The sequence below is a fragment of the Balaenoptera physalus genome (assembly GCF_965194825.1).
Source record: "Balaenoptera physalus genome assembly, chromosome: 11".
NCBI classification, from domain to species: domain Eukaryota; kingdom Metazoa; phylum Chordata; class Mammalia; order Artiodactyla; family Balaenopteridae; genus Balaenoptera; species Balaenoptera physalus.
In genome coordinates this window covers 45,012,473-45,039,709 of record NC_138896.1, presented here as the reverse complement: position 1 = coordinate 45,039,709, position 27,237 = coordinate 45,012,473, and the positions used below count along the sequence as shown (strand labels likewise).

The window sequence follows — 27,237 nt, the reverse complement described above, 5'->3', positions numbered from 1 at the left end:
AGTTATTTACACATAAGTCCAAGAATGAAAAATATCAGTTTTTCCTTTTTGAATACTTCATATTAAGGCTTTCTGTTGTATGTCATGAAGATGCAAAATCTACCAGATATTAGAAACCCAAATATAGACTAAATGAGCCAAAGTATCAAAGGACTGCCAGAGCCAGAAAGAGAACACAAGAGTCCCACATCTGATAACTGGCCCCATTTTCACCTCCTCCAAATTTGTATCCAATAAAATTACATCAGCCATGGCAAACTGAACAAAAACAAAATTTAAAAGAAAAAGCTATGCAAAGAAATTAATTATCCCTTTTTCCATACATATTTCTCCATGAAAGCAAACATAATGCAATTTAGTTATAACACTGCATGTCCTTCTAATGTAAAAATGTCATTGCAGGCACTTCCCTGGTGGTCCGGTGGTTAAGACTCCATGCTCCCAATGCGGGGGGCCCTGGTTCAATCCCTGGTCAGGGAACTAGATCCCGCATGCTGCAACTAAGAGCCCACATGCCACAACAAAGACCCGGCGCAGCCAAATAAATAAATAAATATTTTTTTTAAATGTCACTGCAGCATTAATGAAACTGAAAAGATGGAAAAATGCACACAAACACAGCACACAAGCACTTGAAGACCAGACAGACTCTAAGATGTGTATGTCAGTGGTCCAGCTTCTGTGACATGAAAACCAAGATGGCCTGTGGCTCTCCACCTGCTGCTGTTTCCTTCTGCCTCGGCTTAGGCGGCAGGGCCTATTATACATCCGAGACCAGCTTATGTGACGAATGCTAGTAACTTTTCCCTACACCTTGCTTTGTCCTGAGTCTAAAACATGGGTCCTGAGCCTAAAAGCATCACTGACACCTGTTTTAACATAACAGTTCTCAAAGCAAACCAAATATGCTAACCAAAGTGAAGGAAATGTGCGTGTTCCTACTAATTATAAAACTTTGGAAATTGGAAGGACTACAGGGATCAAGGGGCAAGCTAATCAACAGCACCTGAATTCAAGTGCCTTACTTGCCAGGATGAGGTGCCATGGGAGAGTACCAGGAGAAGAGGGGAACAAGTCTCTGCCAGGAAAGTGATTACGTCTGCCCCAGGAATGACTTTTCTGCCAGGCACCCTACAACACTTTCTCACTCTACCTGCCATGAATCCCCAACAGCTACAACCACTTGATCAAGTTTTATCTATAGTGTTTATTTCAAAAAGAAAAGGCATAATGTTCTTCACACTCTCCACACCTTCATCCAAGGTTCTGATAAATCCCCTCAGACAACTAGCTCTATCTTATCCCCCCCACCTAGAATCACTGAACTAGAAAAACCAAAACAGTCACCAAAGAAGCCAAAGTTACTGTTCTTTTTAGAAACTGTACGGGATGCCCATCCATCACGATGGACAGTACAAATGTGGACAGTAATGTTCCCTTCAGTCAATCTTCCCATTTTATACATATTTCTACATCTTACTTTAATGTATATGTTTATTAAGATGCACCTCAAATGACATGGAGAATGAAACAATAAATAATTATAGCAAGCAGATTAGAAACAACCAGAGTAGTATTAAAAACCAATCATGATTGCCAACACACTTGTTAAAAGTATGCATATATTTTCCATAAATTACTGTTTCCTAAAATAAAAATCCAAAATAGATTTTTTTTTAAATTGCAACGAAACATACCAATCTAATAACCTCAAAGTTCTCCAACATATAGGCATTTATTGCCTCTGTGTCCTCCTTAACATCACTAGAGAATGTACATGTCAGGCACAGTACTAAATACACCATACACTCTATCTCCTTTAAACCTCACAAATCTGTGAAGTGGGGATTGTGAGTATTCCCATTTTGAAGATGAGGAAACTGAAATACAGATTCAAAATTACATAGCTGACTGTCAAGTCTGGATTGAATTTTATGCTACTTATAAACCAATAAGTTTGCCTATTACTGTTTAATGCAGGCAGGCAGAAGACACAGACGCCTGCATTAGAGACAGAGACCTTTATTATCCACAGTGCAGGAAGCAGCAAAAGAACCAGCATGTTTGTGTGGTTCTCCTTCCCCCAGGGGCAACATGACACAGCACAGACAGATGCTCGGAGTACAGTGAGGTTGCACTGCAGCTAAGGAGCCCTGGGAACCAGTCACTTTCATAGCAGGCAGTAAGCGAGCCTCCTCTATGTACCAGGAAGGCATTACCTCATCCCTCAAGGTTGCCTGCTAAAAACACAGCTGTGAGAAATGGCCCAGGTAAAGACTGCTCAAGACCCTGCATTCCTAACATACCGAGCAAGATGTGCAAGAGCAGGAGAGACCCGTGGAGGAGGGTTTTTCCCGACACCGATATGTGCTGGACTGCTAACTATCATTAATAAAATACATTCCAAAAGTTTAACTTTTTTCCCTAAATTTAAAATTATAATTGTTGAGATTGCTGAGGCTTCTGGTTAAAAATGGTCAACTGAACATAAATATTTATTTCCACTACCTCCACAACAAAATTAAAATGTGACAATATAAGTGTAAAAAGAATATAAACCACAAAGGACAAACAAAATAGTGGAAGAGAAAGGTCTACATATTTTTGGAAAAGAGATGAAAGTGCATTAACAGATTTAGAAAAAAAGAGGAACCTACAACTTAATCCCTGGAGAAAATTATACTGAAAAGAAGAAAGCCAATATGACTGCAGAGAGTAGAAAAAATAATGAATTAGAAGCACCATATATAAAAGAGGAAAGATGTAAGTCAGGGAATGCAAAAAAAATAAAGAAAAGTCACCACAGTGAGCAGTGGGCTCCTGCTCTCAGATACAAGAACATCAGCACTAAGACATAAATCACTGTGGAAGAACACTGGAGGCTTCCTCTGAAACACTGACTTTGGCAGGGCTCATCCAACAATCAAATATTAAAAAAAAAAGAGAGATCAAATGAGATCCAATAGTAAATAAGCATCATATACACCTGCAAAGAGCACATAAAACCCAATCTTCCAATTTACTTTTTCATATCTCAATCTTAAATAAAAACAAATAGTCAAGGATCATTAAACATTCAAGGAAAAATTCAACGTGAAGGACTATCTAAAATGGATGACTAAATAAAGGAATGAGAGGTAAACAGACAATTAATGGAGCAGAAGACAACTAATAATCTTTAAAAGAAAGGAGAAAATATATTCATGAAGCAAAAACAGAAGGCTATAAAAAGGAGAACCAGAAAGGACTATTCGAAACTAAAGACAGGAGGACAGCAGACAGCAGAAGCAAAAAGAGCTACAATCCTGCAGCCTGTGGAAAAAAAACCACATTCACAGAAAGACAGACAAGATGAAAAGGCAGAGGGCTATGTACCAGATGAAGGAACAAGATAAAACCCCAGAAAAACAACTAAATGAAGTGGAGATAGGCAACTTTCCAGAAAAGGAATTCAGAATAATGATAGTGAAGATGATCCAGGACCTCAGAAAAAGAATGGAGGCAAAGATCGAGAAGATGCAAGAAATGTTTAACAGAGACCTAGAAGAATTAAAGAACAAACAAACAGAGATGAACAATACAGTAACTGAAATGAAAAATACACTAGAAGGAATCAATAGCAGATAACTGAGGCAGAAGAACGGATAAGTGACCTGGAAGACAGAATGGTGGAATTCACTGCTGCGGAACAGACTAAAGAAAAAAGAATGAAAAGAAATGAAGACAGCCTAAAAGACCTCTAGGACAACATTAAGCGCAACAAAATTCGCATTACAGGGGTCCCAGAAGGAGAAGAGAGAGAGAAAGAACCAGAGAAAATACTTGAAGAGATTATAGTCAAAAACTACCCTAAAATGGGAAAGGAAATAGCCACCCAAGTCCAGGAAACGCAGAGAGTCCCATACAGGATAAACCCAAGGAGAAACACACTGAGACACATAGTAATCAAATTGGCAAAAACTAAAGGCAAAGAAAAATTATTGAAAGCAGCAAGGGAAAAATGACAAATAATATACAAAAGAACTCCCATAAGGTTAACAGCTGATTTCTCAGCAGAAACTCTACAAGCCAGAAGGGAGTGGCATGATATACTTAAAGTGATGAAAGGGAAGAACCTACAACCAAGATTACCCTACCCGGCAAGGATCTCATTCAGATTCAATGTAGAAATCAAAAGCTTTACAGACAAGCAAAAGCTAAGAGAATTCAGCACCACCAAACAAGCTCCACAACAAACGCTAAAGGAATTTCTCTAAGTGGGAAACACAAGAAAAGAAAAAGACCTACAAAAACAAACCCAAAATGATTAAGACAATGGTCATAGGAACATACATATCGATAATTACCTTAAACATGAATGGATTAAATGCTCCAACCAAAAGACACAGGCTTGCTGAATGGATACAAAAACAAGACCCATATATATGCTGTCTACAAGATACCCACTTCAGACCAAGGGACACATACAGACTGAAAGTGAGGGGATGGAAAAAGATATTCCATGCAAATGGAAATCAAAAGAAAGCTGGAGTAGCAATACTCATATCAGATAAAATAGACTTTAAAATAGAGAATGTTACCAGAGACAAGGAAGGACACTACATAATGATCAAGGGATCAATCCAAGAAGATATAACAATTATAAATATATATGCACCCAACATAGGAGCACCTCAATACATAAGGCAACTGCTAACAGCTATAAAAGAGGAAATCAACAGTAACACAATAATAGTGGGGGACTTTGACACCTCACTTACACCAATGGACAGATCATCCAAAATGAAAGTAAATGAGGAAACAGAAGCTTTAAATGACACGATAGACCAGATAGATTTAATTGATATATATAGGACATTCCATCCAAAAACAGCAGATTACACTTTCTTCTCAAGTGCGCACGGAACATTCTCCAGGATAGATCACATCTTGGGTCACAAATCAAGCCTCAGTAAATTTAAGAAAACTGAAATCATATCAAGCATCTTTTCGGACCACAACGCTATGAGATTAGAAATGAATTACAGGGAAAAAAACGTAAAAAAGACAAACATGGAGGCTAAACGATAAGTTACTAAATAACCAAGAGATCACTGAAGAAATCAAAGAGGAAATTAAAAAATACCTAGAGACAAATGACAATGAAAACACGATGATCCAAAACCTATGGGATGCAGCAAAAGCAGTTCTAAGAGGGAAGTTTATAGCTATACAAGCCTACCTCAAGAAACAAGAAAAATCTCAAATATACTATCTAACCTTATACCTAAAGGAACTAGAGAAAGAAGGACAAACAAAACCCAAAGTTAGCAGAAGGAAAGAAATCATAAAGATCAGAGCAGAAATAAATGAAATAGAAACAAAGAAAACAATAGCAAAGATCAATAAAACTAAAAGCTGGTTCTTTGAGAAGATAAACAAAATTGATAAACCATTAGCCAGACTCATCAAGAAAAAGAGGGAGAGGACTCAAATCAATAAAATTAGAAATGAAAAAGGAGAAGTTACAACAGACACCGCAGAAATACAAAGCATCCTCAGAGACTACTACAAGCAACGCTATGCCAAAAAAATGGACAACCTGGAAGAAATGGACAAATTCTTAGAAAGGTATAACCTTCCAAGACTGAACCAGGAAGAAATACAAAATATGAACAGACCAATCACAAGTAATGAAATTGAAACTGTGATTAAAAATCTTCCAACAAACAAAAGTCCAGAACCAGATGGCTTCAAACATTTAGAGAAGAGCTAACACCCATCCTTCTCAAACTCTTCCAAAAAATTGCAGAGGAAGGAACACTCCCAAACTCATTCTATGAGGCCACCATCACCCTGATACCAAAACCAGACAAAGATACTACAAAAAAAGAAAATTACAGACCAATATCAGTGATGAATACAAATGCAAAAATCCTCAACAAAATACTAGCAAACAGAATCGAACAGCACATTAAAAGGATCATACACCATGACCAAGTGGGATTTATCCCAGGGATGCAAGGATTCTTCAATATATGCAAATCAATCAATGTGATACACCATATTAATACATTGAAGAATAAAAACCATATGATTATCTCAATAGATGCAGAAAAAGCTTTCGACAAAATTCAACATCCATTTATGATAAAAACTCTCCAGAAAGTGGGCACAGAGGGAACCTACCTCAACATAATCAAGGCCATATATGACAAACCCACAGCAAACATCATTCTCAATGGTGAAAAACTGAAAGCATTTCCTCGAAGATCAGGAACAACACAAGGATGTCCACTCTCACCACTAGTTTTGGAAGTCCTAGCCATGGCAATCAGAGAAGAAGAAGAAATAAAAGGAATACAAATTGGAAAAGAAGAAGTAAAACTGTCACTGTTTGCAGATGACATGATACTATACATACAGAATCCTAAAGATGCCACCAGAAAACTACTAGAGCTAATCAATGAATTTGGTAAAGTTGCAGGATACAAAATTAATGCACAGAAATCTCTTGCATTCCTCTACACTAATGATGAAAAATCTGAAAGAGAAATTAAGGAAACACTCCCATTTACTACTGCAACAAAAAGAATAAAATACCTAGGAACAAACCTACCTAGGGAGACAAAAGATCTGTATGCATAAAAATATAAGACACTGATGAAAGAAACGAAAGATGATACCAACAGATGGAGAGATATACCATATTCTTGGATTGGAAGAATCAATATTGTGAAAATGACTATACTACCCAAAGCAATCTACAGATTCAGTGCAATCCTTATCAAATTACCAATGGCATTTTTTACGGAACTAGAACGAAAAATCTTAAAATTTGTATGGAGACACAAAAGACTCCGAATAGCCAAAGCAGTCTTGAGGGAAGAAAACGGAGCTGGAGGAATCAGACTCCCTGACTTCAGACTATACTACAAAGCTACAGTAATCAAGACAATATGGTACTGGCACAAAAACAGAAACACAGATCAATGGAACAAGATAGAAAACCCAGAGATAAACCTACGGACCTATGGTCAACTAATCTATGACAAAGGAGGCAAGGATATACAATGGAGAAAAGACAGTCTCTTCAATAAGTGGTGTTGGGAAAACTGGACAGCTACATGTAAAAGAATGAAATTGGAACACTCCCTAACACCATACACAAAAATAAACTCAAAATGGATTAGAGACCTAAATGTAAGATTGGACACTATAAAACTCTTAGAGGAAAACATAGGAAGAACACTCTTTGACATAAATCACAGCAAGATCTTTTTTGATCCACCTCCTAGAGTAATGGAAATAAAAACAAAAATAAACAAATGGGACCTAATGAAACTTCAAAGCTTTTGCACAGCAAAGGAAACCATAAAGAAGACGAAAAGACAACCTTCAGAATGGGAGAAAATATTTACAAACAAATCAGCGGACAAAGGATTAATCTCCAAAATACATAAACAGCTCATGCAGCTCAATATTAAAAAAATAAACAACCCAATCCAAAAATTGGCAGAAGACCTAAATAGACATTTCTCCAAAGAAGACATACAGATGGCGAATAGGCACATGAAAAGCTGCTCAACATCACTAATTATTAGAGAAATGCAAATCAAAACTACAAACAGGTATCACCTCACACCAGTTAGAATGGCCATCATCAGAAAATCTACAAACAACAAATGCTGGAGAGGGTGTAGAGAAAAGGGAACCCTCTTGCTCTGCTGGTGGGAATGTAAATTGACACAGCCACTATGGAAAACAGTACGGAGGTTCCTTAAAAAACTAAAAATAGAACTACCATAGCACCCAGCAATCCCACTACTGGGCATATACCCAGAGAAAACCATAATTCAAAAAGAGTCATGTACCCCAATGGTCACTGCAGCACTCTTTACAACAGCCAGAACATGCAAGCAACCTAAATGCCCATCGACAGACAAATGGATAAAGAAGTTGTGGTACATATATACAATGGAATATTACTCAGCCATAAAAAGGACAAAATTGGGTCATTTGTTGAAACGTGGATGGATCTAGACTGTCATACAGAGTGAAGTAAGTCAGAAAGAGAAAAACAAATATCGTATATTAACGCATATATGTGGAACCTAGAAAAATGGTACAGATGAACGGGTTTGCAGGGCAGAAATTGAGATACAGATGTAGAGAAAAACGTATGGACACCAAGGGGGGAAAGCGGCTGGGGGGGTGGGGTAGTGGTGTGATCAACTGGGAGATTGGAATTGACATGTATACACTGATGTGTATAAAATCAATGACTAATAAGAACCTGCTGTATAAAAAAATAAAATGAAAGCATAAAATAAAAAGAAATTAACGACAGGACATCAAAAAAAAAACACAATAAATGTTGGCAAGGATGCGGAGAAAAGAGAACCCTTGTACACTGTTGATGGGAATGCAAATTGATGCAGCCGCTGGGGAAAACAGTATGGAGGTTTCTGAAAAAACTAAAAATAGAACTACCAGATGACCTGGCAATTCCACCCCTGGGTATATATCTGAAAAAAAAAAAAAAAAAAAAACACTCATTCAAAATGATACATGCACCCTAATGTTCATAGCAACATTTAGAATTGCCAAGATATGGAAGCAATCTAAGTGCCCATCAACACATGAATGGATACACACAATGGAATACTACTCAGCCATGAAAAAGAATGAAATTTTGCCATTTGCAGCAACATGCATGGACTTGGAGGACATTATGCTAAGTGAAATAAGTCAGACAGAGAAAGACAAATACTGTTATGATATCATTTATACATGGTTACCAGCAAGGGGGGCAGGGGGGGGGGTGTGAGGGACAATATAGGAGTGGGGGAGTGGGAGACATAAATTATTGAGTATAAGATAGGCTCAAGGATGTATTGTACAACACAAGGAATTCAACCAATATTTTGTAATAACTGTAAATGGAAAGTAACCTTTAAAAATTGTATAAAAAGTTTAAAATAAAAATAAAAAATAAATATATAGAAATTAAAGACTGGAGAGCAGGGGGAAAAAAAGATTTATAAAACAGTTGAAGAACTTTCCTAGAAAATAAAATAAAAAGATAAACTGGATGTTAAAACAAAAAAGAAAATAAGAGGAGAAATCCAGGAGGTCCAAATTCTAACAAACAAGGAATTATAAAGAAAGAGCAATGAAAAACAAAAGGGAAGAAATGATCAAATCCATAACAAAAAGAAATGTTCTAAACAGAAGAACCCAAGTATTCAGATTAAAGGGCCCATGGCGTCCCATCCGAGAACGAAAAACAATTCAGACATCATCATGAAATTTCACAAACGGTGGGAGGGCCAAACTACAGAAAGTGAGACACAGTTCAAATGGAAACAAAAAGAAAGCTAGGGTAGCAATTCTTATATCAGACAAAATAGACTTTAAAACAAAGACTCTAACAAGAGACAAAGAAGAACATTACATAACGATCAAGGGATCAATCCAGTAAGAAGATATAACAACTGTAAATACATATACACCCCACATGGGAGCACCTAAATACAAAAAAGCAAGTATTAATAAACATAAAGAGACAGTAACAAAATAATAGTAGGGGACTTTAACACTCACATTAAGTGACAGATCATCCATACAGAAGCTCATTAAGGAAACACTGGCATTCAATGACACATAAGAACAGATGAACTTAACAGATATATAAAGAGCAATCCATCCAAAAGCAGAATACATTCTTTTCAAGTCCACATAAAACATTCCCCAGGACATATCACATGCTAGGCAACAAAATAGTTCCAAAAAATTTAAGAAGACTGAACTCATATCAAGCATCTTTTCCGACCACAACACTATGAGACTAGAAATCAAGTATAAGAAAAAAAATACCAAAAACCCCAAATACATGGAGTCTAAACAACATGCTACTAAACAACCAATGGGTCCCTGAAGAAATCAAAGAGAAAGTTAAATTACATGGAGACAAGTGAAAGGGAAACAAAACAATCCAAAATCTATGGGATACTGCAAAAGCAGCTCTAAGAGGGAAGTTTACAGTGATATAAATCTACCTCAAGAAACAAGAAAAATCTCAAAACAATTTAACCTTACACCTAAAGGAAGTAGAAAACCAAACAAAACTCAATTAGTAGAAAGAAAGAAATAATAAAAATCAGAGCAAAAATAAATGAAATAGAGACTAACTAAAAAATTAGAAAAGATCAATGAAACTAAGAACTGGTTCTTTGAAAATATAAACAAAATTGACAAACCTCTAGCCAGACTCATCAAGATAGAAAGAGAGGACCCAAATAAATAAAATATTAAACAAAAGAGGAAAAGTTACAACTTCACAGAAATACAAAGGATCATAAGTGATTACTACAAACAATTATACACCAATAAAATGGACAACGTAGAAAGAATGGATAAATTTCTAGAAATGTACAATCTCCCAAGACTGAATCAGGAAAAAATAGAAAATGTGAACAGACCAATTATCAGTATTAAAATTGAATCAGTAATCAAAAATCTCCCAGCAAACAAATGTCCAGGACCTGATGGCAACACAGGTGAACTCTACCGAAGATTTAAAGAAGACCTAAAACCTATCCTTCTCAAACTACTCCAAATAACTGAAGAGGAAGGAATATTTCTGAACTCATTCAATGAGGCCAGCATTACCATGATAGCAAAACAAGACAAAGACACCACAAATAAAAAAAAAAAAAAAATCAGTGATGAACACAGATACAAATATCCTCAACAAAATATTAGCAAAACAAATTCAACAATACAGTAAAAGGAGCATACACTATGATCAAATGGGATTTACCCCAGACATGCAAGGATGCTGCAGTATCTGCAAATCAATTAATGTGATGTGCAACTAACAAAGAATAAAAATTGTATGATCATCTCAGTAGATGCTGAAAAAGCTTTTGACAAAATTCAACAACGATTTATGATAAAAACGCTCAACAAAGAGGGTATAGAAGGAATATACCTCAACATAATAAAGGCCCGATATGACAAACCTACAGCCAACATCATGCTCAACAGTGAAAAGCTGAAAGCATTTCCTTTAAGATCAGGAACAAGAAAAGAGTGTCCACTCTCGCCACTTTCATTGTACATAGTATTGGAAGTCCTAGCCACAGCAATCAGACAAAAAAAAGAAATAAAAGGAATTCAAATTATAAAGGAAGAAGTAAAACTGTCACTGTTGACAGATGACGTGATGCATATACAGAAAATCCTAAAGATGCCACTGAAAAACTGTTAGAACTAATAAATGAATCCAGTAAAGTTGTGGAATACAAGATTAATATACAGAAATCTATGGCATTTCTATACACTAACAATGAACTATCAGAAAGAGAAATTAAGAAAACAATCTCACTTACAATTGCATCCATAAGAATAAAATACCTAAGAGAGTAAATCTAACCAAGGTAAAAGACCTGTACTCAGAAAACTATAAGACACTGATGAAAGAAACTAAAGATGACACAAACAAATGGAATGATAAAGCATGCTGATGGAATGGAAGAATTAATATTGTTAAAATGACCATACTACCTAAGGCAACTTACAGAGTCAAAGCAATCTCTATCAAAATACCAGTGGCATTTTTCACAGCACTAAAACAAATAATTCTAAAGTTTGTATGGAAACACAAAAGATCCCAAATAGCCAAAACAATCTTAAAAAAGTAAAACAAAACTGGAGGTATCATGCGCCCTGATTTCAAGCTATATTACAAAGCTACAGTAATCAAAACAGTATGGTACTGGCACAAAAGCAGATACATAGATCAATGGGACAGAATAGAGCATCCAGAAATAAACCCACACTTATGTGGTCAATTAATCTAAAACAAAGGTTTCAAGAATATACAATGCGGAAAATATAGCCTCTTCAATAAGTGGTGTTGAGAAAACTGGACAGGTACATGCAAAAGAATCAAACTGGACTACTTTCTCACACCATGCACAAAAATAAACTCAAAATGGAATAAGACTTAAATGTAAGATCTGAAACCATAAAACTCCAGGAAGAAAACATAGGCAGTACATTCTTTGACGTTGGTCTTAGCAATATTTTTTTGAATATGTCTCCTCAAGCAAGGGAAACAAAAGCAAAAATAAACAAATGTGACATTAAACTTAAAAGCTTTTGGACAACAAAGGAAACTATCAAGAAAACAGAAAGGTAACTTACTGAATGGGAGAAGATATTTTAACAATATAGCTGATAAAGGTTAATATCCAAAATATACAAAGAATTCACACAATTCAACATCACAGAAACAAACAAACAAACAACCAGATTAAAAAATGAAAAGACAAGCTGAATAGACATGCTTCCAAAGAAGACATACGGATGGCCAACAGGCACATGAGAAGATGCTCAACATCACTACTCATCAGGGAAATGCATATCAAAACCACAAGGAGATATCACCTCACACTTGTCAAAATTGGTACCATTAAAAAGACAAGCAACAAGTGTTGGTGAGGATGTGCAGAAAAGGGAGCCCTTGTGCACTCTTGATGGGATTATAAATTGGTGCAGCCACTATGGAAAACAGTATGGAGATTCCTCAATAAATTAAAAATAGAACTTCCATCATCCAGCAATTTAACTTCTGGGTAGTCACCTGAAGAAAGCAAAAACACTAGTTTGAAAAGATATATGCATTCCAATGTTTATTGCAGCATTATTTACCTTAATCTAGATATGTAAGCAACCTAAGTATCCATTGAGAGAGGAATGAATAAAGAAGATATGGTGTGTATGCATATATATACACAATGGAATATTACTCAGCCACTGCCATTTGCGACAACACAGATGGATCTAGAGGGTATTATGCTAAGTGAAATAAGTCAAACAGAGAAAAACAAATATGGTATGATCTTATTTACATGTGCAATCTAAAATAACAAAACTAACAAAGAAAATAAAATGAAAACAGACTCATAGATACAGAGAACAAACACCTGTTTGCCAAAAGGCAGGGGGCAGGAGGTGGGTGAAATAGGTAAAGGGGATTAAGAGATAACAAATAAGTCATGGGGATGTGATTAAGGAATATAGTCAATAATGTTGTAGTAACTTTCTATGGGAACAGATGGTTACTAGACATTGTGGTGATCATTTCATAATATATGCAAATGCCAAATCATTATGTAGGACTTCTGAAACTAACCTAATATTGTACGTCAACTATATTACAATTAAAAAGAAAAAAAAGAACACCTTGAATCAGTAACTTAAACTTCCACCTTAAGAAACTAGATGTGAAGAGCAAACTAAACCCTAAGCAAGCAGAAGGAAGGAAATAATGAAAATTGTTAATTGATAATAATAAAGAGTACTTAAAGAAATAAGGAATAGAAAAACAATAGAGAAAAAAACAAAACCAAAAGTTATTTGAAAAGATCAACAAAATTGACAAACCTGTACTTAAACGATCAAAAAAAAAAGATTTAAATGGGTAAAATCAAGAATGAAAGAGAGGATATCATAACCAATCTTTAGAAATGAAAAGGATTATAAGGGAACACTATGAACAACTGTATGCATCAATTAGATAACAGATGAAATGGACAAATTTCTAGAAAACAGGAATTACCACAACTGTCTAAAGAATTAGAAAATTTGAACAGATCGACAAGTAGAGAACGAATCAGCAATTTTAAAACACCCCACAAAGAGAAGCCTATACCTAGACAGATCACTGGTAAATTCTAGCAAATGTCTTTAAAAAATTAACACCAATCTTTCACAACTTCTTCCCAAAAATAGAACAGGAAGAGACACTTCTCAATTCACTATATGAGACCCATGTTACCCTGATACCAAAACCAGACAAAGACACCATAGGAAAACTACAGACTAATATCCCTTACCAATAAACAATAAACACAATCCTCCACAAAAGACTGGCAAATCAAATGCAGCAACATATTAAAAGGATCATACAATACAGCCAAGGGGGATTTATCCCAGGAATATCCCAACAAGGTTGGTTTAACATCCAAAACTCAATTAATGTAACACACCATATTAATAAAATAAAGGACAACGCCCTATGATCTTTTCAAAAGGTGCAGAAAAAGCACAAAATCCAACACCCTTTCATGATGAAAATGCTCAACTAAAATTAGAAAGAGATTTCCTCAATCTGGTAAAGGGCATCTACAAAAACCCCACAGCTAACATCATGTGTCCTGGTAAAAAAAAGACTGAATGCTTTCCCCCTAAAATCAGGAACAAGACAAGCATGTCCACTATTGCCACTTCTATTCAACACTGTACTGGAGATCCTAGCCTGGGAAAATAAGCAAAAATAAATAAAAAGCCTCCAGATTGAAAAGTAAGGATTATTTCTTTATAAGAGACGTAATCCTCTAACGAATCCACTAAAAACTATTAGAATAAATGATTTTGTAAGGGTGCAAGATACCAGATCAATATACAAAAATCAACTGGATTTCTATACACTAGCAATGAACATTTCAAAAATGAAATAAAAGAAACAACTCCACTTACAATGACATTAAAGAATAAAATACTTAGGTATAAATTTAACAAAAGAACACAATTTTGTTGAAAAAAATTAAAGATCTGAAGAAACAGAAAAAATTTCCATGTTCATGGATCAGGAGACTTAATATTAAGATAGCACTGCTCCCCAAATTGATCCACATAGTCTTCATAATCCTAAACCTGAACCTCAGCTGGTTTATTGGTAGAAACTGACAAGTTGATCCTAAAACTCATAAAATGCAAGGAACCCAGAAGAGCCAAAATAATCTTGAAAAAGAAGAACAAGGTGAGAAGATTCACACTTCTCAATTTCAAATCTTATTACAAAACTACAGGAATCAATATTCAAGAGCACACAGTACCGACATAGGAGAGACACACAGCTCTAACTAACAAAATTGATTCCATTTATGGTCAAATGACTTTTGACAAGAGTGAAAAAACAATTCAAAGAGAAAAGAATAGCCATTTCAACAAATGATGCTGGGACAACTCGATATCCACATGCAAAAGAATGAAGTTGGGCCCCTACTTCACACCATACACAGAAATTAACTCAAAGTGTAAATAGACCTAAACAGACCTAAATATAAGGACCAAAACTATAAAACTCTTAGAGAAAAACCATAGGAGTAAATCTTCATGACCTTCCATTAGGCAAATCCTTTTTAGATCCGACAATAAAAACACAAGTTAAAAAAGATAAAAACAGCGACTTCCCTGGTGGCGCAGTGGTTAAAAATCTGCCTGCCAATGCAGGGGACACGGGTTAGAGTCCTGGTCCGGGAAGATCCCACATGCCACGGGGCAACTAAGCCGTGAGCCACAACTATTGAACCTGCACTCTAGAGCCTGCGAGCCACAGCTACTGAAGTCTGCGTGCCACAACTACTGAAGCCCTCGTGCCTAGAGCCTGAGCTCCGCAATGAGAAGCCTGCACGCTGCAACAAAGAATAGCCCCCACTCGCCACAACTAGAGAGAGCCTGTGCACAGCAGCGAAGACCCAACACAGCCAAAAATATAAATAAATAAATAAATAAAATGTTTTTTTAAAAAATGATCTTACCAAGAAAATGAAATGACAACCCTCAGAATGGGAGGAAAAAATCTGTAAATCACATATCTTATAGTGGACTTGTATCCAGAATATGGAAAGAATATGTAACACTCAACAATAAAAAGATAACTCAAATAAAAAACAGACAAAGGATATGAATAGATATTTCTCCAAAGAAAATATACAAATAATCAAATAGCACATGAAAAGATGTTCAACGTCATCAGTCACTAGGGAAATGAAAATCAAAACCACAATGAAGTATCACTTCACACCCACCAGGATGACTATATTCAAAAAAAAACAAACAAACAGCAACAATTGCTGGAGAATGTGAAGCAACTAGAACCCTCCTCACACACTAGTGAGACGTACAATGGTGCAGGCACTCTGGAAAACAGTTTGGCAGTTCCTCGAAAGTTTAAATACAGAATTACCCTATAACCTAGCAATCCCACTCCCAAGTATTATATATATCTGAAACAAATAAAAAGATATCCACACAAATATGTGTATGCAAATATTCACTGCAGCATTATTCATAATAGCTAAAATGTAGAAATAACCCAATGTCCATCAACTATTGAATAGAGAAATGAATATAAAATGAAGTACTGATACATGCTACATATACAACATAGATGAAACTTGAAAATATTATGCTAAGTGAAAGAAGCCAGTAACAAAAGATCACAAGTTATATGAAATGTCCACTTATATGAAATGTCCAGAATAAGCAAATTCACAGAGACAGAAAGCAGATTAGCTGTTGCCAAGGGATGACAGAGTGAGAAATCAAGAGGGACGACTACCGGGCACAGGTTTCTTTTTTAGGGTAACTAAAATGTTCTAAAATTAGATGGTGATGGTTGCACAACTCTATGACTATACTAAAAACCAACAAATTGTACGTTTTAAAAGAGTGAAGTTCAAGGTATGTAAATTCTATCTCAATAAGGCGATTATAAAAAATTATACTTGTGATCTCACTTATATGTGGAATCTAAAAAAGTCCAACTCAGAGAGTAAAGCAGTGGTTGCCAGGGGCTGGGCGGCAGAGCAGACAAGGAGATGCTGGTCACAGGGCACAAACGTCCAGTTATAAGAGGAATAAGCTCTAGGGATCTCACGTACAGCTACTATGAGAGTTGATTCTAAAGGTTCTCACCACAACAACAAAATGGTAATGATGTGAGGTGAAAGATGTGTTAACTAACCTTATTGTGGTAAACATTTCACAACATATACGTGTATCATCACACTGTGCACTTAAAGTGACACAACATTAGTATATCCATTATATCTCAATAAAGCTGGGGAAAAAAAAATACCATGTAATACTATTTACGTAAAGTTCAAAGACAGGCAGAATTACTTATGATATTAAAAGTCAGGATAGTGGTTATCAGGAGGGAGACGGGGTTAGTAAATGAGAGGAGGCACAAGGCAGCACAGGGTGACAGCAATGTTCTCTTTCTTAACCTCTGTGATACTTCACAGAGCTGGACAGTTATGATTTGTGCACTTTTCTATAGATGTTATACTTCAATAAAAAAGTTTTTTAAAAAAAGAAAGAAACATTATGGTTTTTACTTAAAAAAATGTACCTGATCTATTGAGACAATCTAGAGTAAAGAATAAATCTTCTCACAAACACTTTTTCTCGACCTAATAAAACCATAATTTCAACAATGGCAAAAAAAATTATTTTTAATATGAGAGGACAAATGAACTATAACTGATATTAGCAGTAACGGACTTCACTAAGGATCAGCATTCTAAGCAAAGTGGAAAACGCAGGAGGTTTGGGTGAGACGGTTCTGGGACCAACACTTTTCTCTGCCCAGGTAGATGTTACTCAGAACCCTCACAGGGTTCAGAGAAGTGATACAAACTGTAGAAAGTGCCTTGCTGGCATATGACAGACACTCAATGTCCACCAAAGGTTTATTTACTTCCCTTCACACAATCTCCTTCCCCCAACGAAATAACCCACCCTGGTTCTTGCTGCAGTGGGCACATCCACTTCTCAGCAGGACAGTGTCCTTCACCTACTCCAACTTCTACTTTTTTTACTTTATTTGGCCTCAAGACACCCATTCTAACACCCAAATAGAGTCCCAAGCCATCCTACTGCCATCTGACTGCTCTAAGTTTTCCAAACAGAATTTTTCTCCCTTCCCACTGCAGCACACTCACCTAAAAGACATAAATTCTATTTCCACCCACAATAATTATCCCTGCTAAATATGTGTCCAACATTTCTTCTATTTTGTTTAATTACTACATGTAACTCATTCAGATTTGTCTACAAAACTATACCTTAAAACTATTCAGATATTTTACCGACAACTGACTTCTAAAATAAAGTATTATCGCCCAAACCTCATTGTTGGAAATAAGTACTACCACTTCTCTGTTTTCTTTAGAACATTATTAGCTTTAAATTTTTGGCCTGGAAGATTCTGGTTAAAGATAAACTTTTATAAATTAAACCTTTCTGTGCTTTCATAAATCACATATTTAACACAGCAACTGAATAAATGTGCAGCTCTGGTACTAAGGAGCCTCTTTTCTTCTAGTTATGGGAGAGGTTCACTGTTGTGCAAAGCCAATAGCTATTGTTTCAGGTGGGTACTCAGGAAGAAAATGTAAAGAGAACAAACCCCACACATTAACACCAACACTTAAGGGAGGGACGAACGGTGATAACAATCGGGAATGACTTTAAAAATATACTTACAGCCTCAAACTGCAAATGGCTATCCTTTAAGAAACTCTGAATTTTGTCCTTGCGTAAAATACTGAATCGAAATCGAAGGAGATCCATTTCTTGTTGAATGAACCAGCGCCTAAGCTCTTCACTGAAATGGAGACAAGAAAATTATAAGTGAAAAGTCCACTGACTATTTTAAAAGTCCACTGATTATTAAATCCAAGAAATTTCTATGAAACAATATTCAAACATGAGCAAGATGCCAAAAGACTGAAGTTAAAAGCATCAAGTCCTCTATTATGATAAGAGTGTGAATACATATCACATGCCACAATCTCCCTGGGATAAGTAGAATATGGGGGAGAAAGGTGTTACGAACATAAAATTAAAAGAATTAAATACAGAATACTTCGAGCCTAGCTGCATTATTATCAACTAACATAAAACAGTGCACTTCTTTTTATGTAACTGCAAAATAGTCATTTACATCAGAAAATGGGGTATCCCTTCGGTCAATGCCAAATAAACATCAAAACTTTTTAAAGGTAACTTTATCTCTGAATGGATTATGATCAGATAAACTATGCAAAGTAATCTTTGCTTACAGCTTTATAGTTTATAATTTCAGAAAATTTAATATGCACTAGGATATCTCAATTTTTTAAGTCAACATACAATATTAATTTATAAGACAGATGGGCATTATTGTTGTTGTAAAATAATTATGCTACTTCATGTAAAATATGATTTAATTTTCTTTCCCCAGATGACTTTCACATTGTCAGCAATTCATTTACTGCATAAATTGCATAAACTGCATGTGATTTTTTACAAAAGAAAAACTCTGGGACTAAAGCTGGTCAATAATTTCTCAGTTATTATCTTGGGATAGTCACCAATTCAAGATTCCCATTTGATAAGCCTATTACCAAAAAGAAACAGAAAAGAAACATACTAATAAGTATGTAATTTAGCCAAAATTAATACAGGAAAAAAAGTTTAAAAAAAAAGCAACTAACTCCTTCTCCCTCTGAGTGGTGCTATTGACTTATAAGAAACCAACTACCAAAGAAAAGGTCTTAATCTAATGGGCACCAGCCCATACATGTCAACATCTAAAAACCTATGCAGATTCAAGTATGTGTTTGATTCATTATTTCTTATAAATACTACCACTTTTTTTCTGGGGAAACAAAATATCAAAAGTCCTTCCTAATGAAATCCCCCCTAATTTTAAATCCTAAATGAAGAGTCTCTCCCATAAAGTAAAAAGTGTTTTAACAGGCAAAACCTGCAAAATAATTTTTTTTTTTATTTTTTAGTAAACAACTTGTTTCAAACAATTCTCTGCAACAGTGTTCCGCCCATGAGCCACTGGTTTCTGACGTTATTCTGGGATTTGCTATGATCAGTACAATACCTGTCAGCCCTCCTGGACCAGTTTACAACCCAAGATGTCAGACTTGACCATGGAGGACAAAGGTATACTCACGACTGGCAGTAAGCAAGGCGTAAAATAAAGTGAGAAATGTGATCTCTTCTTCGGGGTTCATATTCATCTTCCAAGTTTTCCTTAAAAACAATGGCACATGAAGAAAATAAATGCATCGGAACAGTAAAAGGTGTAAAGAAATACTGAGTCAGCATAAGCCAATGGTAAAGCAGGAGTTTCAATAACACAGATTTCATAATATGCTCCCCAGGGTGAGTACCATTTTACTTAGGTTAGCAATCAGATGAAACAGAACTGAACAACAATACCTCCTGGGTTTGGACCCCACTATTTTCTTCCTCTTCTTAACTTTCCTTCTCATCCAGCCTACACCCAGGCACTCACCTCTTCCACTACTTCTCACATCAACCCTCAACTGCTTTCACTTCAACCATTTGGCAAAACCTAGATTCTAAATAAATCCAAAGCTACACTCTGCAGTCCTGTTCCCAAATGCTGAGAACCTCTGGGAAAGATATATACAACTATAGGAATTTGGAACATTAAAATTTCACAGCCTCTAACCTCAACTGAACCTTTACCAACACCAAGGCATCTTTATTCAAGCTCAACAGTCAGAGCAAACACGTCCTGAGCGCTTCCAAGGTACTGTTATAAGCATTCTTAATCCATTTACCCATATAATCCTTTGAAAACCCCTATGAGGTGGGCACCACTATATCCCTATTTTAAAGATGAGGAAACTGAGGCAGAAAGAAGTTATATAATTTTGTCCAGATCACAAAGCATGTAAGCAGCAGAGCTGGGATCTGGCCCGTAACCATCTCTTTCCCCACGTCTTAGGAAAGCTGTTTCCATCTTCACTAGGTGGCCAGTGCTCCCCGCCACACCACCTTCTTCTCTCTCATCACATGACCTCACCTACTTTATAGAAGATAAAGGCCCCCAGGCCGACTCCTTCAGCCCCAAGCTCCTGCCGCCACGTGCTGTACTGCCTTCCCTTCCATCTCTGTGGACAAATCTCTCTCCTTCCTCCTACATAAAGCTAATCCCTACACTGAAACCCCATGGCCCATCTGCTCTTGCCTCCTAAGGACCCTGACTTATCAAATGCTCTCTCAAAGTATCTTCAAGCTCCCTCCTCTTCTTTCTCTTCTAGATCTTTCTGCTCAGCTTATAAACGTGTTCAAGTAACCGCTGTTGTGTGTGTATCTTCTCTTTTTCCCTCAATTTTTTCTACACTCAGACTTACTTCCCCCGTCTTTTCAGCTACACGTTAGAAGAGGATGTATTCCACATCAAGCTCTCACTTCTCTCCTCCAAACACCGCCACTGTTCCAGCTTCTGCCTCTACCAACAAGGTTCCACCCTGCTGATAAATCCGATGATTCTATACAACTCATCTTATTGGTTCTAAGTGTCTGAAACTGTTCCACCATGAAGACAAGAGGTCTAGATTCAGATCTTGGCTGCACCGTTTTCCATCTTATGAGATTGGGCAAGTTACTAGCCTATCAATATCAGTTTCCTTGTCTATAAAGAGGGATGATGACAGAACCCACCCTCCTAAGACTGCTGTCTGGATTACATGAGTTAATATACGTGATGCACTTAGAACAGACTCTGGGACATGGTTAAGAATATGAATGTGTGCTGTTGTTTCATTACCTGTGTATCATGATCATCAGTACTGAGACCCCAGCTTCCCTGGCTGCCAGGGTGGCTGATCTCCACCCCAAGGCAGCTCCTCCTCAATTGCCCTCCCAGACTTCCCCCATTCCACTCCACCTGAATGTTGTATTCCTCACATCCTGGCCTCCATCCCCTTCTCTTCTCACTCAAATGTTTCCCTGGGTGCCTCACCTACCCCTGATGATGCCAACCTTCCTCCTGAATGTGCACCCCCACCCCAGGGGTCCCCAAGTCCAGATCCGTGTGCACACCCTGCTGGCCTCAGACAGCTCCACAAGCACCTCAAAGTCATGTCGAGAACTAAACTCAGCGTCTTCCCTCTAAAAAGACTTGCCTCCCCTCCTGTATATCATCACCATCCAGCCAGCTGTCTCACCAGAAACCCGGGCGTCATTCAGAACTCTTCTCTCCCTTCTCTCTGCAGTCGCTAAGATCTTCCAATTCTACCCTCTCACTATCTCTCCAATCAGTCCTCTTCCCTCCATTCAATTCACTCTCGTCATCTCCAAGTTCCTAACTAGTTTTCCCCACCAAAGATGACCCTGTCCATCTGCTGTTGGCAGTCATCTTCCCAAAATAAAAATTGTATCACATCCATCAAGATTCAGTTCCAGCACCACCTCGTCTGGGAAGCCCTCCCAAACCTCCCCAACCTGAGCTAATTCTCTGTGCTCTTGGGAGTTCGTCACCCTGTAATGCACAAAGCACATCTGGCAATGTCTGGAGACACGGACTGGGTAGAAGCCAGAGATGCCAGCGAGCCCCCTAAATGCACCAAGGAATCATCAGACCCCAAATGTCCACAGTCCCGAGATCAAGAAACCCTGCGGCACTGTAGTCTGACTGCATGTCAATCACCCGTAGTGGACAGTAGGTTCCTTCAGAAGAGTCTTTTTTAAAGCCCTATGCCTAATACAAGACCTTTCCCACAACTGATACCCAGTACATGAATATACACAAACCAAAGAAACATCTTTTTCCCTCTTTTACTTACTCTGTAGGAAAACTTAAGCTTCCGAAGCTCGATCTCTAGCTTACTCTGGTACTGCTCACTTCCTTTCACATAGCTCACACCAAGATTCTCGACTGCTTTTAGCACTAGAAAAATTTTTAAAAACAGAAGAAATGTATAAAACGTATAAATGAAAGATAATTTTAAAAAACTAAATCCAAGACAAATAAAATCTATGGCTACCAATTCCATAATTACTTGTTTATAAAAGATGACAATATTTAAGCTTTATTTTCTGCAAGTACATTATATAAGTTATACATGTTTACCAGAGGATAATCTCCACCATGTGCAGAAAATACCCACATCCCACAGCATAATCTCACACCAGGGATTCTCAACCAGAAGGGAGAGAGGGGTGGGGGGAGATCACTGATGGACTGAGCACCACTGCTGAGGGATGCAGAAGTGTGTCTGCATGTGCAGCCCTCGTGTGGAGCCGTCTGTGAGACAGCCTGCTTCACTGACTCAGCACAGGCTCCTCAGAAGACAGCCCTTCCCTTCCTGATGAAATGGAAAAGGAGAAGACACAGCAGTGAAGAAGCAAACAAGCCACCGTGACTAGACGCTACACACTGGCCAAAGGTTCCTGAAGCCTCTGTCAACCCTTCCTCAGATGAATTCTTCTGCCATCGGTATGAAAAGAGAATTTTTTTTTTTTTTTGGCTGTGTTGGGTCTTCGTTTCTGTGCGAGGGCTTTCTCTAGTTGCGGTGAGCGGGGGCCACTCTTCATCGCGGTGCGCGGGCCTCTCACTACCGCGGCCTCTCTTGTTGCGGAGCACAGGCTCCAGACGCACAGGCTCAGTAGTTGTGGCTCACGGGCCTAGTTGCTCCGCGGCATGTGGGATCTTTCCAGACCAGGGCTCGAACCCGTGTTCCCTGCATTGGCAGGTGATTCTCAACCACTGCGCCACCAGGGAAGCCCGAAAAGAGACTTTTTTTAATCCAAGAACGAAAAACTTCTAAAATGAATACTGAACATAAACCCATGTCCCCCAGGTACCTCCGTATTATGGTATCATGAACCAAACTCATTCTCTGCCCCTCAATCCCACTCCTCTTCCTGCCACCCCACCTCCATCCGCAGAATTTCTATCCACCAGATCATCCACACTGGAACTTCAGCCACCTCCCGCTGTTCCACCACTCCTCATACCCAAGAGTCACCAAACCCTGTCAATTACACCTCTTTAGTATCCCTTCAATCTCTCCCTTCCTGTCACTGCCTTACCACCTCACCTCCTAAGTGCCAAACCCAAGGGACGCTTTTCAATCATCACCTTAATCTCAATGAGGCATATGACACTGCTATGCTTCCCAGAACCCGTTCTCCCTTGCCTTCCCTTTCATTCAACAAACAGGTAATACAGATATTCTGTACTAGCAGTTCTCACCCTGCTCCTCTAAGAATGATTAACAGTATCTCACCTCTACTTCTGATCTTCCCACCAGGATATCGTGCAACATAAACTCTACAGATAGTGCTGTTATTTGTTTCCGTTTACACCTAACTTATTTCTTCCTTCCACCAACACACAGAAGTAGGTCCCCAGTAAAATTGCTACATCCTTCTTACACCCCAATATTACACCATTAGCTTGGCACAAAATGCCCTTGCTTACCCATACTTCTCCATCTACCCTGAACTTGTCACTGTTCCCTCCAATATGACACTCTCTCTCATGCCTCCAAGCCTTTGTACAGGCCATTATCCCAGCTTTCAAAAACCCTTCACGTCTTCTCTGTTGAGAAATTGCTACTCATCCTTCAAGGTCCAGATCACATTTCAACTTCTCTTCAGTTTTACTTAATCAGACTAGGACAATCACTCCCATCTCTATGTTTCAGTAGCACTATTAGTTACCTCTACTAGAGCACTTAAAATACTAAACTATAATTATTATTTTGGGTATCTGTCTCCATGTACTAGAATACAGCTTCAACGAAAATGAGAATTACATTATTCAGCTCAAAATCCCTACCACCTAGAATAAAGTGGCACTCAATAAACAGGCACTGTACAAGGAATAAATGAATGAATAGCAAAATCTCAACAGAAAACCCTCAGTAAATATTTGTTGAATGAAGGAAATAAATTACTCTAATTCATTCCCACAAAGTATAAGTGAGGTTCTCAAGAATATACAAATTCTAATTCAAATCACTCACATTTAACTCTATCGATAGCCAAGTTTTCAAATTCTATTAAAGATATGTTTCCAGAAGGCGGCTGCAAGTAAAACTGAAGGCTATGTGGGTAGCAAGCATTCCTCTGATCATCTGCCAACCTCAGTTTCCTCCGATTTCCTCCAAGAAACTGCATCTTGTTACCTTGGAAGGAAGCACATAAAATGGTTGAAATGATGGAAAGTGGAGTTATAAAAAAAAAATGCAAAAAAATAATTCCACATGTAAAGGGAAAAAAAACTGAGGTTGAAGAGCACGCACGAAGTGTTAACAGTAGTGTCCCTGAGTGATGTCTTCTGTATCTTCCAGACTTTCGACAATACACCTGTAACAATTGTGCAAAGGGGGTGGGGAGAGGTGTGCGCTGGAGGAGACGCAGGCAGTGGTCCTAGCCTCCTGCAATATCAATGGCAGGCGATGCTGCCTGCTCACTAGAGGTCTGTGTGCCTTCGCCCTTAGGTCTCTGCAGTCCCAAGAGTCAATTTAAGATTTCACACGGGCAGCAATCCTGAATTTGGAGGACAGCGCGGGAGATTCCGGCTAGATAAGAGACTCCATGGGCAGGGTCCAGTTACTCGCTTCCTCCCTTACATCCCCGGGAAACAGACAACTGTCTTTCAGGTCCCGTCTGTCGGAGCTCCTCTCAGGAGCGTCCACAGGTGCCTAGTGACACCCCGCTCCCGCCCTCCCGCCCCCCACGCAGTGCGGTCTGTCAGCCCCGGCACCGGCGGCTCTGCCCGGACAAGCCACCAATACTCGATACCCACCCTCTGCGCCCGGAGCCCCAAAGTGCTCTCCTCCTTCTCTGGACTCGCAAGCCTCAAAACCAGGATTACTGTCCGTCCCAAACCCGCGGGGGCTTCTCCTACCTCCAGCCACACCAGACGTGAAAACACACAAACCCCGGCAAGCGCTTTCCCCGGGTGGCGGGAGAGTTCGTACAGGACCGGAAGCGGAAGTGGCTGGATCACCAAACCCGCCCCAGAGGTCCCGCCCACCTGCGCGGGCCCGCGCTTGCTCAGTGGGGCACTCTGGGGGCCGCGGGATTTGTGTCCACTTTGTAAGCTGCAGTTCCTGTGCATGGAGCCGCGCTGTCTGGGGCGGTGGGCGGAGAGCAGGCCCGGCACTGGCTCCCCGCTAGGGACTCTGGGTAATCTCTGAGGGTTTGGGGCTGCACGGCCCGCGTCTTACAGATGGGGAGGCAGACTCTAGGTCATCTACGTACAATGCCTAGGTCATCTACGTACAATGGCTAGTCGGGTTTTCTCCTAGACGGCAGGCCCTCCCCTGGGGAAAGATTTACGTCCAGTGCACCCCCTACACACACCTGGTGCAGGGCGCCCGCAGAAGATCTGCAGTAACTAGAACGCATGCATCATGCACACGTGCACCCAGAAATCGCTCGGCGTCTAAAGTAGAGCAGGCCCAGAAGGGCATAGCGGCGAGCACGTGCAGAGCGCTGGGGAGAAGGTGCCCTAGGGCTGCGGACCCGGAGCCACACCGGCTCCCGACTGCGGGCCGTAAGGTTTTCAGAGCTGGAAATAAACTTCGCCTGTGGCCTCCAGGAGGCGTGTCTCGCTTACAAAAGGGGCCGCGGGAGGCTCTAGTAAAGATGGGAGGTGAAGAGCCCTCTGAAATGCTCAAGGTTTTAGAGATGCAAACTGCACTGAAATAACGTAAATCTTCAGAGCACTTACCCAGCATGGACCAAACTGTGGCTGGCACTGACCTTGTACCAGGACGTGTTCTAAGTGACTTACACATAAGTTCATTTTATTTCCATAACCATTTAAGGTAGGTTCTATTATTAACCCGCTTTACAGATAAGAAACCGTGCAACAGAGAAGTTAAGTGACTTCAAAGATCGCATAGTAAATGGCAAAGCCAGGTTCAAAGTCTGGGAGACATGCCAAGCACCACAGTGCTAACCACCACACTGTACCAATTCCACTAATATATCAGCGCCTCCCCTTAATTCCTTATTCAACACATAACTAATATCACCTGGCCTGAAAAAGACACCTGAAGCCTAAGGACTGCCTGAAGAAACCTGGCGCACAGACCATAAGAACATTTATATGAATGTTTAGCTGATCTCTGGATAGGGAAGGAATTTAAATATAACAACTTACAAAGAAAAATACCTAAAGACTTGACTATACAGATATAAAATTGTGCATCTAAAAAAAAAAATCACAAAAATTTTTTCAGTCATTAACAATAGGGGAAAAGTTCACTATAAAAATAACATCAGGGACTTCCCTGGTGGTCCAGTGGTTAAGAATGAGCCTTCTAATGCAGGGGACGCAGGTTCCATCCCTGGTGGGGGAACTAAGATCCCACATGCCGCAGGGTAACTAAGCCGGTTGGGCTCTAGAGCCCACGCTGCTACTATTGAGCCCACGTCACAATTAGAGAGAAGCCCACCCGCCACAACAAAGAGCCTGCACACCACAACGAGAGATCCCGCCTGCCGCAACTAAGACCCGATGCAGCCAAATAAATAAATAAATAAATATTTAAAAAATTAAAATTAAAAAAATAAATAAATAAAAATAATATAAAAAAGACTAATACCATCAAGATGTAAAGA

The 27,237-nt window shown here is 38.7% G+C and overlaps 1 protein-coding gene across 5 annotated transcripts in view; it reads right to left on the bottom strand.

Moving 5' to 3' along the window:
* Positions 1–25,636, bottom strand: part of PRIM2 (DNA primase subunit 2) — a 281,680-nt gene extending 256,044 nt beyond the window's left edge. For 3 of the 5 annotated variants that reach the window (XM_082414343.1, XM_082414345.1, XM_082414347.1), the window contains exons 1-5: positions 25,514–25,636; positions 24,627–24,788; positions 22,440–22,543; positions 19,793–19,872; positions 18,328–18,448 (exon numbers count right to left, since the gene is read on the bottom strand). In XM_082414343.1, coding sequence (XP_082270469.1) covers positions 18,328–18,448; positions 19,793–19,872; positions 22,440–22,543; positions 24,627–24,780 — 459 coding nt within the window. In that variant the 5' untranslated portion in view covers positions 24,781–24,788; positions 25,514–25,636. Of the gene's footprint in view, positions 1–18,327; positions 18,449–19,792; positions 19,873–22,439; positions 22,544–24,626; positions 24,789–25,411 lie in introns of all 5 variants that reach the window. The other 2 variants (XM_082414346.1, XM_082414344.1) reach the window with 2 other exon arrangements.
* Positions 25,637–27,237: the final 1,601 nt, after the last annotated feature.